Genomic DNA, 16,560 nt, shown 5'->3' with positions numbered 1-16,560 from the left:
GGAAAGTGGCATTGAGGTCGAAGATCAGCCATGATCTTATTGAATGGCGGAGCAGGCTCGTGGGGCCGTCTGGCCTACTCCTGCTCTTATTTCTTATGTTCTTAAAACTTGGGCAGTCCTTCATCTAGCACTAAGTGCAAATGAATAAGACAGGAAATTTAATGTAGAAAGGGAGAGAGAGATTCCATCAGAGGTGAAGGAACATATTGTAACTTGCAGCAACATGCATTTTCAATTAAACGAAGATTAAAATATTCATCTTTAATTCGGCTTTGCGCCACCAAATAATTGTTTTTACAACACAGTATTAGAACAAACCCTTTCTGGTATAATCTCCTTTGCTCACTAATTTTAGTGAAAAAGTAGATGTAAATGTAAAGTAGTGGTTTCCACTTTAGCTCTATCCACTTTATCGCTAAAAATTAATGGATAAAAGAAAATACAACACTCTCATGACCCAAGAAATTACTGCATCAACTATTTCAGTGAAGTAATACTGTAATGCTCTGGTTGTTCTGATTTCAGATTGATCTGCCTATTGCTCAGTGCTAATACCAGACCTGTTCAGGTATTGCATGTACTGGTGGAGGGGTCAGAGTCACAGCTCCAGTCCATAACCCTGGTCTCCATGCTCTGACTTCAACATTCTTTCTCATTTGTACAATAGAGTCTGATTTTACTGGAGCTGTTCCAGGGAATACTGAGGAAAAATGTCTCATTAAAATTGGATTTGGTGTCCCAGTGGAAACATGATATTTCATTGTTCAGCTCATGCAAGCTGATCGTCAGATTTGCTGCCTATTTGACCATAACTACCGCCAAGATAAAACTTAAATTGTTCCACAACAGAAGAAATTGATTAAATATATTAATCTTTAACACTCCTTTCTTCTCCTATTGCTGATGATGTATTTTTGTTCCTGTTTTTGCAGTGTTGGATGACTTTGATGTATACATTCTCTGTCGACATATACTCTGTCATTAATTTCTTCAGTTTCTTTAACTGGCTGTGTATCGCACTAGCCATTGTCGGAATGATGTGGCTGCGCTACAAGAAACCAGAAATGGAGCGGCCTATCAAGGTAAATGGGCAGCGACAATGCTGATTCTCTTCACATATGTACAAAGGCAGCTTTGTGCCTTCTGCTAGAGGTTTATCTCATTTGTGTCTATAAAATTACCAATGTATGTGATTTATAATATAAACAGATTTTACTGATAATTTTTAACTCAGCAATTTGTAACCGTAAAAAGTAAAATTACTCAGCCATCTTGAGGGAAGTGCTGGGTATAAAGGAAACCATCTCCCACAAGGAGGAAGGGAGCAAAAGTCTTGACCATCTCTGCACAGTTCTTGGCAGTCAGATCTACTTTGAAGGAGACTTGGGCATCGATCCCCTGTCAACTTCAGCTAGGGACTGCAAGTAAAGCAGAGAGGCACTCAAGAACCAAGGCTATCAGTGGTTAGACCTGAGGCAAGTGATTTGGCAGAAAGTAACATCCTTTGATAAATGTTGGAACTTTCTGTATTTATCCCATGGAGCAAGACTATCGAGGAAAGAGGGAAACTGACTCCCATTGTCCCCATATTTGTGATTATAACGTTCAGTGTGTGTGTTGGAGGTTCTTAATATAAAGTGTCAAGTTTAATTGTTTAATTAGCAGTATGGTACTTCTCTAACTAGATGTAAGGTTTTTGTTGTTTATTCCTTACTTATTGATGGCTGCTTTTATCTAGTTCGGCCCATTCTGCTTGATAAATGGCCTGCAGGACTATTGAGGTGTTTGTTGTCATCAAACATCACACAAATGGGCCTCAGCATTTTATTTTGAATTTTTTTAGCTGTTTTTATTTCTTTTTGTCTCTCTTCCCAATGTAGCAGTGTTAGTGTAGTTCATAAATTAAATCACATGGTCTGGTTTTGATTATTCTTCTGTCTGAAGACTTGGATGGCACAAGGTGTTTTGTTACAGTAACTAGGGTTTATGTTTGACCCTTGGGTAGGGCTACATTACCAGGTGTTGCGTGTATAAAGTCACACTCCAATTCATAAAAAGCAAGGGCTCACTTATTGGAGTGGTCTTTGGTGCTAAACAGGAGAAAAGTATCTGTGTAAAGCCTAAAAAGGTAAGTTGCCTTCTCCTTTAAATGATGTACTTTGTGATTGAAGCATTCCAATTCCAGCCTTTCAGAGGAGAGCGTTTAAAAATGTGTCAGAAATATTAAAGATAGAACTGTGGCCTAAAAGGATACCAGCAACAAGATATTTTGCAGTTTGTCAATGTCTCTCCCCTTTCTAATATACAGCATTGTTTTACAATATTAACGTTGTTGTTCGGGTGAGTTTCAGCAGTTCTTCACCAGCCCCTTTGTGTTAAAACTGACTTGTGGTATTGCAAATACATTTCCTATTGGCTGAGAATAGTGTAAATTCAGTGATGGTTGTGTCAAAAGCTGGTCTGTTCTCTGATTTGACTGTCCTCGAAAATAAATGAAGATGAAGCAGTAAATCGATTCAGATAGAAATTCAGTTGTAATGAAATTTAAAAGCAAGGTTTTAAAAGCTGTTTTACATCTTTCTTATCTCTTGCAGTTTAACATCCTGCTCCCAATCACTTTTGTGCTAGCCTGCGTCTTCTTGATTGTTGTATCTATATGGATGACACCTGTGGAATGCATCATTGGATTTGGCATAATCCTCTCTGGAATTCCGGTGTATTATGTTGGAGTTTACTGGCAAAACAAGCCCAAGTGGCTCTTGAACACAATCTGTACGTATGACCAAAATAGGAATATGTGTTTAGTAGGAAAAAAACTGACTTGTGATTAATTGTACACTTCAATTTTTGTTTCAGAAGTGTCAAGTAGACCTAGTCCTTTAGACATCTGCTTCACATCACTTTTGTTGTGGCTTTGTGTCTTTGTGACTTAAGACTGAAATGAATAACTTGGCAAAGAAGAGTTATTGTGCTGCACCATAAAGTGGGAAACCCAGAGATTTTCTTTTGAGTGGGGTAAAATGGATGTGCTTCATTGTACTGTATGACTGCTTTTTGAGGCCTCTTCAGCTGTATCGGCAGTAAAACTGGTCAGATCATGCATGGTGCCGATCCGACCATTCTGTTCTAAAACAGCAATCGGCGTCTTATGCATGTCACAGGAGCCCGATTTCCATATTAAAAGAGCCCCACTGATTGAAACAGACAGGTGCTTTGGCCACCTTGCGGTAGGCCCCTATGAAAATGGCAGGGACCAGAGCATTGATGGTTGTGGGTTGGTAAGTCTACCTGCACTATTTTGAGGCTGTTACCACCTCATTAACGATAATTTCTGCAAGTTAAAATGGGCCCCTTTGTGTGCCTGAAAGCTTATGCTGGTTAACATTAGCACATTTTTAGTTTATCGATAAATAATTGGATTTTCTTCTTTCTTGCAGACTCCCTAACTGTTTTCAGTCAGAAAATTTTGGAAGTGGTACCTCAGTCTTCATAATAAAACAAATTGAGCTCCTTCAGAAAAACGCACAAAGCTTCAAGCAAAAGAGGCATCCTTACATGTTCCAAAGTCAACTTTTTATTCTTGAAAACATTTCTTTTATCTTCAGCTTGAGGATTGGTCAGCCATCCTGAATTTGGTTGGGGAAGCATCAGTTAATCCCTTCATTGGATAGGGAATTAATGGTCCAAAACTGTATCTGGGTGAAGAGCATGCAATGTGTTTTTAGTGTTTATATAGATGTTCTTGTGTGGTTATTTGTGCTATGGTCAAAGGTAGTGCTTACTGCCCAGTTTTATTTTTTGTTAAATTTGATAAAGAACAAAATTCTGAAATACCCTCGTGCCTGGTGAACCTGTCTGGTGAAAGGACCTGGATGCGGACAGGACTAAAATCTAAAAATGACTTGGGCAAGATTGATTTTTTGTTAGGCCTGTAGACAGCCTTTGGTTATAGATATAGATGGGAGAGATTTAAAGAAGAGAAAAGCCATTTTGTGACCTTAAACTTTTTGTGGTTCCTTAAATTCAGAAACTCTATCTTGAACTCCATGCAGCACTCCTCTGTATTGCAACTTTTTTTTCAAATTTTGGACCAATGTGTTGAATGACTAATTATATAAATGCAGTGGTTGACAATGGCCCAACTGGTTTAGCTAAAAGCAGCTGAGCGGTACATTACAGAAAGGTTCGATCCTGATCTGTGCTGTCAGCTGATCTCAGCAGGAAGCAGCAATATAATTGTCCTCAACACCCCTAGTTTAGGAAAGGGAAAATTGATCAAGGTTCCTGATCCTCATCACTTTCTAGTGATGGGGGTGGTGAGGTTGAATGTCAGGTGATTGCAGAATTGGCCTTGGCTGTTACGGCCCCACGATTGAATAGCTTGCTGATGCTCGCTGTCAAGGCTCACTCATGAATCAAATGACTATTTGGTTGAGGTACTGGAGGGCAACCTGTGCTTGTGGAACCAAACCCTAGCAGGAAAGAATGCCTCAGGATCGCACCCGACAGTGCTTCACATTACCCCACCAGAATTAACGGTGTTAGTGGAGGGGTATTTCATTAGCATGGAGCAAATGAGCACAAGGGCCCACCTGCCCCATGCCCTCTGGAAACTTGTGTATTTACCTTTGCTTTGGTGGGGGGCGGGGAGGTTGTACAGCCTCCAGACCCTGGTCATGTTCTGGGTAAATATTTTTTTAAGAAAGTGAAGTCTTCAGGGCTCCAGGCCCAATGCTTCACTCAGCACACTGGCCACCATTACCTCACCAGGTGCCCTTCCAGGCTCGGGAGCAGGACTCCAGCTTAGGGAGCGTCCCTGTCTCTGCTACCATGCCGTCATTTACCTTGAGGGGTGGATGGAGGTTCTGTCCCTTACAAGGCAGATGGCCCCACACAATCCTTGTGGGATTTCAGCCGTGGAAGAAAAACATGTAAATGCAAAGATTTGGCATCCATCCGTTTTGAAGGAACTTTGTTGTATTTATTTTATTTATTAAATTAGCTTCATCATACCATCATGCCTGCTGAATGAGCTGTCTTTTAAAAGATATTTATTATTTTTAGGAATGATAATTGACTCCTTAACCCAACCAGTCCTGCAATATCTAATTTTTCCTCAAGAGGAATTTCCCCCTTATAGCGGTCTATGTCCTTGAATCATCATTGTTGCTTTCCTTTGAACTGTCTTGACATCTCAATATCCTTCGGAAGGTAGGATGACCAAAACTGCAAATTTATCAGCAGTGTCAAATTCGGGAATGTTTTTCTTTAAAGTTTTATTTGTTTAATATTTCTAATTGGTATAAAAATATTTCAGATTTAAACAAGCTAAATATCACACCAGGAAAACCATTGATATATGGCTTATATACATTACACTGCAACTTTCCACAGTTTTTAACGTAAAAGTTTATGGAGCAATAATCAGGTTAAACTGTATACTCTGCTTCTAATCTTTTCTTTTATGTTAAGTTTTTATTTTTAAAACAAGTCGTAGCAACAGATCATGGGGATTTTCCCTATGTTTTTGGGTAACTTGAAAATGCAATTCTGCAGGTCTGTAAAGGGGACACATCAATGGAAAATATGCACTCAAATCTTCTAGTTAACTGTTTATAAAGTGGCAATGGTAAATGTATTTACTGGCTGTGAGTAAAAGAAAGAAAGACTTGCATTTATATAGCGCCTTTCACGATCTCAGGACATCGCAAAGCGCTTTACAGCCAATGAAGTACTTTTTTGCTGTGTAGTCACTGTTGTAATGTAGGAAGCACGGCAGCCAATTTGCATACAGCAAGCTCCCACAATCAACAATGTGATAATGACCAGATAATCTGTTTTAGTTGTGTTGGAAGCAAATAATTCCAATTGCTGGGTTTAAGGCTCAGTTCTGATTGCTGATGTTGGTAGTGTTAAATGAATCCCACAGGATTACCAAATTGGTACTGGTAGAAATTGCAGTTAAATTGCCCAAAATAATTTTTTTTTAAAAAGAAAGTTTTTTTTGTTTTCTGGTTACAGAATCATCCCTCTAATGATCCCAAGTATATGGGTGATGTTGTTGATGCATAAAATGCTGCAATATGATCTGGTCTTTTGGAATCTTTTTGTGACTATTTCCAGTTCCTTTTTCATTCTCTGCTGTAATACAGCAACCTAATATTGGGGTTATTGCTTACTCCTGCTGTTGTGTAGAATGCTGCAAGAGCACTTGACCAGCAGAATGGAGCCAGTGCCTGAATGGACCATCCATTTGATACTAGCAAATAATAATTGTACACAAGTACACTTTTTTTCATTAAGAATGTGAGCATTCGCAGCTTGTGCATACCCAGAACCAGTTTTTCCTGTTTGTACGTGTGAATTGCCAACAGCCCTAGTATTGCATCATCTTAATGTATAAAATGCACAAAACAATATTTTATGTGCAGTGAAAAATGTTTTTATTCTCCACTTTTACTGCTTTTAAACTTAAGTTTGACATTTTCTACATTGAAAGTACTATGTAAATGCACAATATGTAAATGCACAATATTTAAATGATCTAAAATTTGTTTTAAGAAATCGACAGTTTAATTTACCATTCATGAAATTGAGCCTTCAGTTCACTGCTGGGATAACTCACCACTTGTGTTGTCATATTGTAGTACTATTAAAAAATGATTGTGTGGTGTTCATATTGACAAATACAAATGTAATTTAACTACTGTATGTTTTAGTTCATGGAGTTCATTTACATTACATAGAATTACATAGAATGCAGAGAAACCAGGCCATTCGGCCCAACAGGTCCATGCTGGTGTTTATGCTAGACACGAGCCTCCCATCAACATATCCTTTTATTCCTTTCTCCCTCATGTGTTTATCTAGCTTTCCCGAAAATGCATCTATGTTAGTCGCCTCAACTACTCCTTGTGGACGCGAGTTCCACGTACTAACCACTCTCTAGGTAAAGAAGTTTCTCCTGAATTCCCTATTGCATTTATTAGTGACTATCTTATATTTATGGCCCCTAGTTCTGGTCTCCCCCGCAAGTGGAAACATCTTCTCCACATCTACCCTATCAACCATTTCATAATCTTAAAGACCTCTATCAGGTCACCCCTCAGTCTTCTCTTTTCTAAAGAAAAGAGCCTCAGCCTATTGAATCTTTCCTGATAGGTATAACCTCTCTGTTCTGGTATCATCCTAGTAAATCATTTTTGCACCTTCTCCAGTGCCTCTATATCCTTATTATAATATGGAGACCAGAACTGTTCACAGTACTCCAAGTGTGATCTAACCACGGTTCTATACAAGTTTAACATAACTTCTCTGCTTTTCAATTCTATCCCTGTAGAAATATAGCCCAATGCTTGGTTTGCATTTTTTATGGCCTTTTTAACCTAAATCACTACTTTCAGTGATTTGTATATCTGTACCCCCAGATCCTTCTGCTCCTCTATCCCATTTAGACTCTTATTATCCAAGCAATATGTGGCCCCCTTATTCTTCCTACCAAAATGTAATACCTCACACTAACCTATACTGAAATTCAATTGCCAATTACACACCCTTTCTGCAAGTTTATTAATGTTTTCCTATATTTTGTCACATTCCTCCTCGATATTAACTATACCCCCCAATTTGGTGTCGTCCGCAAATTTTGAAATTGTACTTCCGATTCCCGAGTCCAAATTTACATTTTTAAAATACTACTTAAAAGTGATGAACATCCAGGGAGGGGAGTGAGTTGAAAGGAGGAAGCACAATTTTTCTTAAGTACTTAATCCTTTTATAGTGGAAGAAAGATACCTGTAATTTACTGTTTATTTGCTTTTAAAGACAATGGGGGTTATATTGGATAACCCCTGAAACCGGGCACGGGGGGCTCACGGTGTGCAATTAACCCGCGCCCGCTCGTTGAGATGCAGGCAGCAGGACGTGCTGCCTGGTGATTTACCTGATTGCTGTGTCCAGCCAGCGTTACTTGCACAGTTGAGTGGTTGCTCACCAGCAAGGGGCCCAGATATCGTGAGTGGCTAAAGGCAGCCTGCACTTCTTAAATGGGAGGTGCAGTGTGGCTGCAGGAAGTGGTGGAAGTCAATTGGGAAGTGAATTTGTGCTGCAATATCGTGCAGCATGGTGATGATGGGACCTCTGGAATTTTTAATGAGCGACAACTGGGCTGCTCAACATTTGCGGGTCTCTGATATTTGCAAAATATAGGATACGGAGTCTGAATGGAGATCAGACATCACACACGTAAAATGTACATACAGGTCCCATCCCCATGTTTACAAACTTTTGAGTTATGTTAAAAATTGAATAAAGGTTGCGCACCACTAAATCCCACATCCTCCAATCTGCAGGCCAGACCCTGCCGATCTGAGTTTGTACCAAGCCTGTGAGAGATGTGCATCGAGGTTCTCTAATGATGCACTACAGACCTTGGTGCAAGAGGTGGACGGAAGGAGGGGCATCCTATATTCGCAAAGTGGGGGGGGAGCATGAGACCCTCCAGACATGCACCCAAGGCAGTGGGGGGATGAAGTCGATGCCAGGCGCATAGCACCATGAACATGGAATGCATTGCAGGAAGGAGTTCAATGCTTTGACACGAGTGGTCAAGGTGAGTGAGGTCAACTGTCAAGTGGCATCTCCTACCAACTGTACCAATAGCCGCATCCACTGCTCCACCCACTACACCCCCATCACTCACATACCAACAAACTAAATCAGTACTCAACTCTTCCAATCAGATGCTTCCTTTCACCCTCACACATTATCACTACTGCAAGCCGCACACCCAAACTCACAGGTCGCACACACTGGCAGCTATTCAACCATGATAGCCACATCACCCAAACATCTTGCAGGACACTCACCGAAACATGTCCTGCTTTCTTGTAGGAGAAGGTGGTGCATAACAGGAGGCAGCAAGTGTCAGTGGCTCCATGGAATATGAACCTGCTGTCCCCTCTCCAGATGACAACATTCCTGTCCCACCCCTGCCACTCTGCCAGTGCCCTTGCTGTTGCCTGTCAGCTAGCCAGCCCACTCCCTGTAGAGTATTGAAACTTTATAATAGGAAGGTGGAATAGGAGTAGGCCATTTAGCCCCTCGAGTCTGTACCGCCATTCAATGAGATCGTGGTTGATCTGTGACCTAACTCCATATACCCGCCTTCGCCCCATATCCCTTAATACATTTGGTTAACAAAAATCTCAGATTTAAAATTAACAATTGAGCTAGCAGTGACTGCCGTTTGCGGAACAGCGTTCCAAAGTTCTACCACCCTTTGCATAAGAACATAAGAAATAGGAGCAGGAATAGGCCATACGGCCCCTCGAACCTGCTCCACCATTCAATGAGATCATGGCTGATCTTCGACCTCAGCTCCACTTTCCCGCCCTATCCCCATATCCCTTGATTTCCCCGAGAGTCCAAAAATCTATCTAACTCAGCCTTGAACATATTCAATAACTCAGCATCCACAGCCCTCTAAGGTAGAGAATTCCAAAGATACACAACCCTCTGAGTGAAGAAACTCCTCCTCATCTCAGTCTTAAAACGGCCGACCCCTTATCTTGAGACTTTGCCCCCTAGTTCTAGACTCTCCAGCCAGAGGAAACAAGCTCTCAGCATCTACCCTGTCAAACCCTGTCAGAATCTTATATGTTTCAATGAGATGAAACTCATGTCACTTGCGTGTGGAAGTGTTTCCTAACTTCATTCCTGCAAATCCTGGCTCTAACTTTTAGGCTACATCCCCTAATCCTGGTATTCAAGTATAGGAGACCTCCAAAAACAGGTACAAATGCATCAGCAGCCAGATGCAATAATCTAGCATCTAACCTGTAACTACTGCGTGATCCCCTTAAATAGCGCTGGTTGGAGGGGGGTTCTCCATGCTGTTTAAGACCTGTTCAGCTGTGCGAGGTTAAGTGCGTGGCTGGAGCGTTGAGTTCCAAAATCGTATCTGTCCCTTTAAATCAGCGTTGCAAACTGATTTACCATATATTCTCCCCACTTTACACGCTGCCGGCGTTCGTTATCTGCGTGTGCTATATGGCGTCTGGTGCACGTCACGCTAGAAGTGTGCCCGCGCATTCTGGATGCCATTTTGGGTCCTCAGGAGTCCGCATAGCGCCTACACAATGGGCGCTACGCGGCCCAATTTAGAGCTCAATATTCTGAGCTGTGTGGAGACCTGCTAGGTTATCCCCTGGGGTTGGGACACTCTAGATATGTTGTAAGGGCAATCTGAATTCTTGTTTTCTGTTGGTCCACTCCTATACAAGTATGGCAGCTCCCCATCACAATGTCACTGATAGTCTAGCAAGAAGGGAGATTTGTGTAAAAGAATAGAAAGCTTTTTACAGAAGTCAAAAAACATCAAAGTTTGACATTTTGAATTTCCTGGAGAAAATGAGGCCCTTTTAGAGAATGCTAAGTCTAAATACTTCTGTGTGTCACTGTTGTTCAAGTTTCTAGGATGACAAAATGCAGTTTAAATTCATTTCTGTGTGGGTTCTACGCTTGAAATGTATACAAAGATGTTCATGTTGCTTCTTCCCGACCTGCTATTTCCTTTATTGGGAAATGGCCAGGGAGTTGGGAAATTATTTTCTCCCCCTCTTCCATCTAATTTGCTACTTTTGGGTGATGCAATGATGGTCCTCCTGGCCCACGGGGAACCTGTAAAAGGTAAAAAAAATGAAGTAAACTTATTTGGGCCTCCTGTGACCAGGATGCTGCCCGCCGCTAGCTTTGCTGGCGGGTTCAAGACTGTGCGGCCCTTATCGGCCCTGGGTTAAAATTAGACCTCTGTTCCTCTGGGGACGGGGTGGCCTTTCCGTGCCTGATTTCAGGTAAGTTATGATGGTGAGATGAGCTGGAATGCCACGCAAAATCTTAACCCCCACCCTGCACTGCTCCTGCTGGGAACGGGAGGTTAAAGTACCGCCTTTCTTGTCTCAGCTTACAAATAAAGAATTTACACTTGGACGAGTTACTGCAGGAGTACCAGTGCCTGTAGAGTCCTATCCCAGTACGTCAACACCTTCAGCAGAGGAAAAGAGGACATAGTGGGGTTGGGGGAAACTGTGTGCAGCCCTTTCTGATGATTTAGCGGGTAAATGCACTGTATAGCACGGTATATAAAAGGAAGGCTGCAGTTCAGTTCCACTCCCTGCTGTGCTGTATTCCCTAATTTCAACAAGGGCAGCAGTGGAGGCAATTCAATTACTCTTGATGTCTTCAGGCTAGGGAGAGGTGGAAAAAAATCTGCTCTACATCCAGTAACCGTCTGAAAAGTATGCATGTATGCTGATTAAGGAGTGGTGACACATGCACACTCTTAGTGAAATAACCTGCTGGGATCTGAGATGAATGGAACCATTTGAGCAAGGTACAAGAGAGTATTGGCACCCACCTCGCATGAGTCGCTGCCTTAAGAGGGAGAAAATTAGGAAAGTCCTACCTGCTGACTTTTTAAAAAAAATACAAAATAGTCCTTTTTATCTATTGAGTCATAAGCATACCCTTTTGAAAATGGTGAGATGCAAATCGCTTGTCCATGCTCAGTTTACAGTGATTAGTGTAAACATTGTAAATTTATAAAGGGGAGTGGATTCTACCAAACCTTCTATCACTAGCAGGCAGTGCAGACTGCTAATTTAGGTAGGTTTGGGACAAATCACAATGGTCCAGGAGGTAGTATAAACCAGAGCATCCTAAGGCGCCAATACAACCCAAAAGAATGAAGACTATTTGACTGATTTGATGGAAAAATGTTTCCTAAGTTGAATCATGTTTAACGGTTTTCACTGAACTTGATTAATTTGCATTAACTTTAGGGGATATTCGCCAGAAGGGCTGGAAACTAGGCTGTGATGTGGTCGTAGACAACAGAAGGGGTAGGGACTCTGAACAGTGAAGTTTCCCTGCTCTGGGCCTTCATTAAGACCCGACATATGAATGTGACTTGGTACGCCAGGGCATATCTCCCCAATGGGGATGAAAGTGGGGTCGCCTGGGCGGGGTGCGGTCAAAGCCTGGACCCTCAAATCTGGGGGGACTGAATTTTCCTGACAATTTTTAAAGCCCTCTGCTGGGCTTTCTGGGTCCTCAAACTTGCTGGGCATCCTAGATGCACCCATCATTTGCAGGCAATTTAGGGAGACTCCCCATACTCTGGAAAGGTCAGTGGTGGAGGTTCTTGGCGGGCATGACCTCTGTGTAAGTGGTGAAATTGCTGGTCTATAAAATTTCAGCCCCTGTACATTTTATTAAGGCATTGGGCTTCACCCATCTTGCCTGCTGCTCCAAACATGAGAACTGTTGCTTGAGAGGGGTATTTAAATGGTTCAGGTTGTGCAAAAGTAATGCTCTGAAAATAGTTTGAGTAAATAAATTAAGTGGAGGAAAAACTCAGATGATGACGTATAAGATCTGTTCTTTCTCAATGCAAAATGAAACTGTAATCGAGACTCGTTCACAAATGTCTTCACACCACCTTTAGTTTAAAGAATTTTTTTTAGAATTTAAGGTACTAATTGTAGCATTTTTAGTACTTATGTATATGATTTTCAGGTTTTGTATGGTGCATAATTTATCTTTTAAGATGATTTTTAATACTTAAATCAATCCCTCTGGTGTTGTAACATTGATTTGTTTTTTGTTTTCAAATGTCTTGTGAAATCTCTTGACGCGTGTAAAATACTGTATACTGGCTGTTACCAGTTAGCATTCTAGGAGTGCTACAGTTTTGACATTTGATATTTGGCTGTAATTAATTGGTTTGAGTAGCTTTACTGACTTGTGTTTTACAAATTGAGTACTGTAGTACTGGGGAAATTCAAAGTGTTGTTAAGCAAAATTGTTTCTTCTTGGATTGCCCCAAAAATGAGGGTTTGAGTTGCTCCTCTCATAATGCTTTTGTTGCAGCTTTTAATTGATTTGTTTCTGTTTCCCTGTCTCCAAGTTTTTACTGTGTGATTAGATAGGGCACTAAAGGTAACTTCAACTGAACAGGAAGAAGGAAACCAAAAACTAGTGTCTACTTACTTTCGTGTATTTTCAGGACTTCCCTGTATCGGAGATGAATTAACACTGGAAGTGTGAAATTATTTTATTTTTGCTCTTTTTTCAATTTATTTATTTCAATAGATTAAAAAAAATCTTATAAAGTGGTCTACATCTTCTGTTCAGAAAAAAATTCCATAATTGCTCATGATCCCCAAAGGGCTTTTTTTTTTGTTTGTAACAAAATGATACTCAAATCTTGAAATCTTCTACTGTAAAATTTCTTGTCAATCAATTCTCTCTCATAACATGGTGATGCATTGTAATTTTAGTGACTTTACCACAAGGTGAAAATCACTGTTAACTACTGGAATTATAGAATATTTTATTCACGCACTGATTTGCTTGTCTCGTATTCTGATGTATTGAAAGATTGCTGTCAGAATAACTCCCAAATTTTCAAAGATGCCTTTTAAAAGTAATTGTAAACAATTTTACAACACCAAGTTATAGTCCAACGATTTTATTTTTAATCCAGCTTTCGGGGGCTTTCCCCTTCCTCAGGCGGTGTGGAAATGACAACTTTGAATCCTTCGCATTTTAAGATCACATAACAAAGCCTGGTGATAATTGCCCGTTGCCAAGGCAATCACAGTGAGCAGACAGAAAGGTGTCATCTAAAAGGCCACTGAATATACAACCCCCCCAAAAAAAAGAGAGAGACAGAACGAAGACAGTCAATGACCCGTTATATTAAAAACAGATAACATTTGTTCGCTGGTGGGGTTACGTGTAGTGTGACATGAACCCAAGATCCCGGTTGAGGCCGTCCTCATGGGTGCGGAACTTGGCTATTAATTTCTGCTCGACGATTTTGCGTTGTCGTGTGTCTCGAAGGCCGCCTTGGAGTATGTTTACCCGAAGGTCGGTAGCTGAATGTCCATGACTGCTGAAGTGTTCCCCGACAGGGAGAGAACCCTCCTGTTTGGCAATTGTTGCGCGGTGTCCGTTCATCCGTTGTCGCAGCGTCTGCATGGTCTCGCCAATGTACCATGCTCTGGGGCATCCTTTACTGCAACGTATGAGGTAGACAACGTTGGCCGAGTCACAGGAGTATGAACCGTGCACCTGGTGGGTGGTGTCCTCTCGTGTGATGGTGGTATCTGTGTCGATGATCTGGCATGTCTTGCAGAGGTTACCGTGGCAGGGTTGTGTGGTGTCGTGGACGCTGTTCTCCTGAAGGCTGGGTAATTTGCTGCGAACGATGGTTTGTTTGAGGTTGGGTGGCTGTTTAAAGGCGAGTAGTGGAGGTGTGGGGATGGCCATAGCGAGGTGTTCGTCATCATTGATGACATGTTGAAGGCTGCGGAGAACATGGCGTAGTTTCTCCGCTCCGGGGAAGTACTGGACGACGAAGGGTACTCTGTTGGTTGCGTCCCGTGTTAGTCTTCTGAGGAGGTCTACGCGATTTTTCGCTGTGGCCCGTCGGAACTGTCGATCGATGAGTCGAGCATCATATCCCGTTCTTACTAGGGCGTCTTTCAGCGTCTGTAGGTGTCCATCGCGTTCCTCCTCGTCTGAGCAGACCCTGTGTATTCGCAGGGCCTGTCCATAGGGGATGGCCTCTTTGACGTGGTTAGGGTGGAAGCTGGAAAAGTGGAGCATTGTGAGATTGTCCGTGGGCTTGCGGTAGAGTGAGGTGCTGAGGTGCCCGTCTTTGATGGAGATTCGTGTGTCCAAGAAAGAAACTGATTCTGAGGAGTAGTCCATGGTGAGCTTGATGGTGGGATGGAACTTGTTGATGTTATCGTGTAGTCTCTTTAGTGATTCCTCACCGTGGGTCCATAGAAAGAAAATGTCGTCGATGTATCTGGTGTATAGTGTTGGTTGGAGGTCCTGTGCAGTGAAGAAGTCCTGCTCGAACTTGTGCATGAAAATGTTGGCGTATTGGGGTGCGAATTTGGTCCCCATGGCTGTTCCATGTGTTTGGGTAAAGAACTGGTTATTGAAGGTGAAGACATTGTGATCCAGGATGAAGCGGATGAGTTGTAGGATGGCGTCTGGAGATTGGCTGTTGTTGGTGTTGAGTATTGATGCTGTCGCAGCGATGCCGTCATCGTGGGGGATACTGGTGTATAGTGCCGAGACGTCCATCGTGGTGAGAAGTGTTCCTGGTTCAACAGGTCCGTGGGTACTGAGTTTTTGTAGAAAGTCTGTAGTGTCGCGACAGAAGCTGGGGGTTCCCTGCACGATGGGTTTCAGGATGCCCTCGATGTATCCAGAGAGGTTCTCACACAGGGTTCCATTGCCTGATACGATAGGACGTCCGGGTGTGTTGGCTTTGTGTATCTTTGGGAGGCAGTAGAAGTCTCCCACGTTTAAAAGTAAACTTTCCTCTATGTAGATTTGTTATTTTTAAAAAATAAAACGAGTGAGACGAGATTTAAAGCTAATTCCTCATTACTACCTGTTGTATTGTTTTGCAGACCCGTAGATGTCTCCACGGTTTTTGACCTCAGTGCCACTTCGTCATTAGCATGAGGATAACCTCATGTGATAGCCCCCAGTGCTCTAACGTGTAATTGCAGGAGTGTAACTTTTAACTAATTGCTAATGTGATTGAGGTTTTTTTTTACCTTGGTATATTTTACAATGCCATAAGATCAAACTCTATTTAGTTTTGATTCCTCAAGCAAGCAGGCTGAACAGTGAATTCAATTACATTAGTCAGCTAACCCAGCAAGTTTACATCATAGTGGTTGGCAGAAAAAACTGCCTCTCCCAGTACAAACATGAGTAAGTATTAATTGCTCACCCACCTGTAAATAAATCCTCTGTTTGAGCAGTACGGGATTTAAATTAGGCCTCTTCTTAGGGATGTTCACTAGCGTTATTTAAAGGGATCTTGCAGTATTTACAGGTTGGTTGAAGAAACCCTAAGCATCGCATAAATTAGAAAAAAATACTTACCACAATTACCGTCACCACTCCCGGTCCTGATACCCCCAACCTCCAGGCCCCCATCTCCCTCCATCCCGCCCCCAGTCCCAACCTCCAGGCCCCCCCCGATCTTCCTGCCTGATCCCCTGACAGGAAGCCCGAGGCCCCCGATTCACCACAGCAGCTCAAACTTCGACCATTTACCTTATGCTGCCGCCTCCCGCAGCACCGCCTTCATTATAATGAGATCCAAGGCGCAATATCTGGGGGTTCCTCGGACCTCACTGTTTGTGCACATGGTAATAACGCTATGGGGGGAGTGGCGCCCCGAATTTAACCACCAATAACTGTTACAAATTCGGATCTGAGGTAGACAACTTTCTCGGGTTCAGTGGCGTCAGTCACTCCCGACTGGTCTGAGAACCTTACTATAGGAGTTCACTCACACTACCCTATATCTACTTTTACGATAGCAGAACCGAGTGGGTGTAACAATGGAACCCGATTATAACACGAGCTGGATATCCATGTCTTTTGCACATGTATTTCTTCGATCTCTGGAGGATGACTAATTTAACACTAGATGAGGTGAGATTTAGTTTGATCGTTAAA

General features: G+C 42.1%; 1 protein-coding gene across 1 annotated transcript in view; it reads left to right on the top strand.

Moving 5' to 3' along the window:
• Positions 1-6,711, top strand: part of slc7a5 (solute carrier family 7 member 5) — a 61,434-nt gene extending 54,723 nt beyond the window's left edge. The window contains exons 8-10 of the mRNA XM_067998005.1: positions 933-1,082; positions 2,595-2,772; positions 3,438-6,711. Coding sequence (XP_067854106.1) covers positions 933-1,082; positions 2,595-2,772; positions 3,438-3,493 — 384 coding nt within the window. The 3' untranslated portion in view covers positions 3,494-6,711. The remainder of the gene's footprint in view (positions 1-932; positions 1,083-2,594; positions 2,773-3,437) is intronic.
• The last annotated feature ends 9,849 nt before the right edge of the window (positions 6,712-16,560 follow it).

This window comes from Heptranchias perlo, chromosome 16, assembly GCF_035084215.1.
Source record: "Heptranchias perlo isolate sHepPer1 chromosome 16, sHepPer1.hap1, whole genome shotgun sequence".
Lineage (NCBI taxonomy): Eukaryota > Metazoa > Chordata > Chondrichthyes > Hexanchiformes > Hexanchidae > Heptranchias > Heptranchias perlo.
Note: the sequence above shows the minus strand (reverse complement) of the source record. Positions and strands in the feature narration are given on the sequence as shown.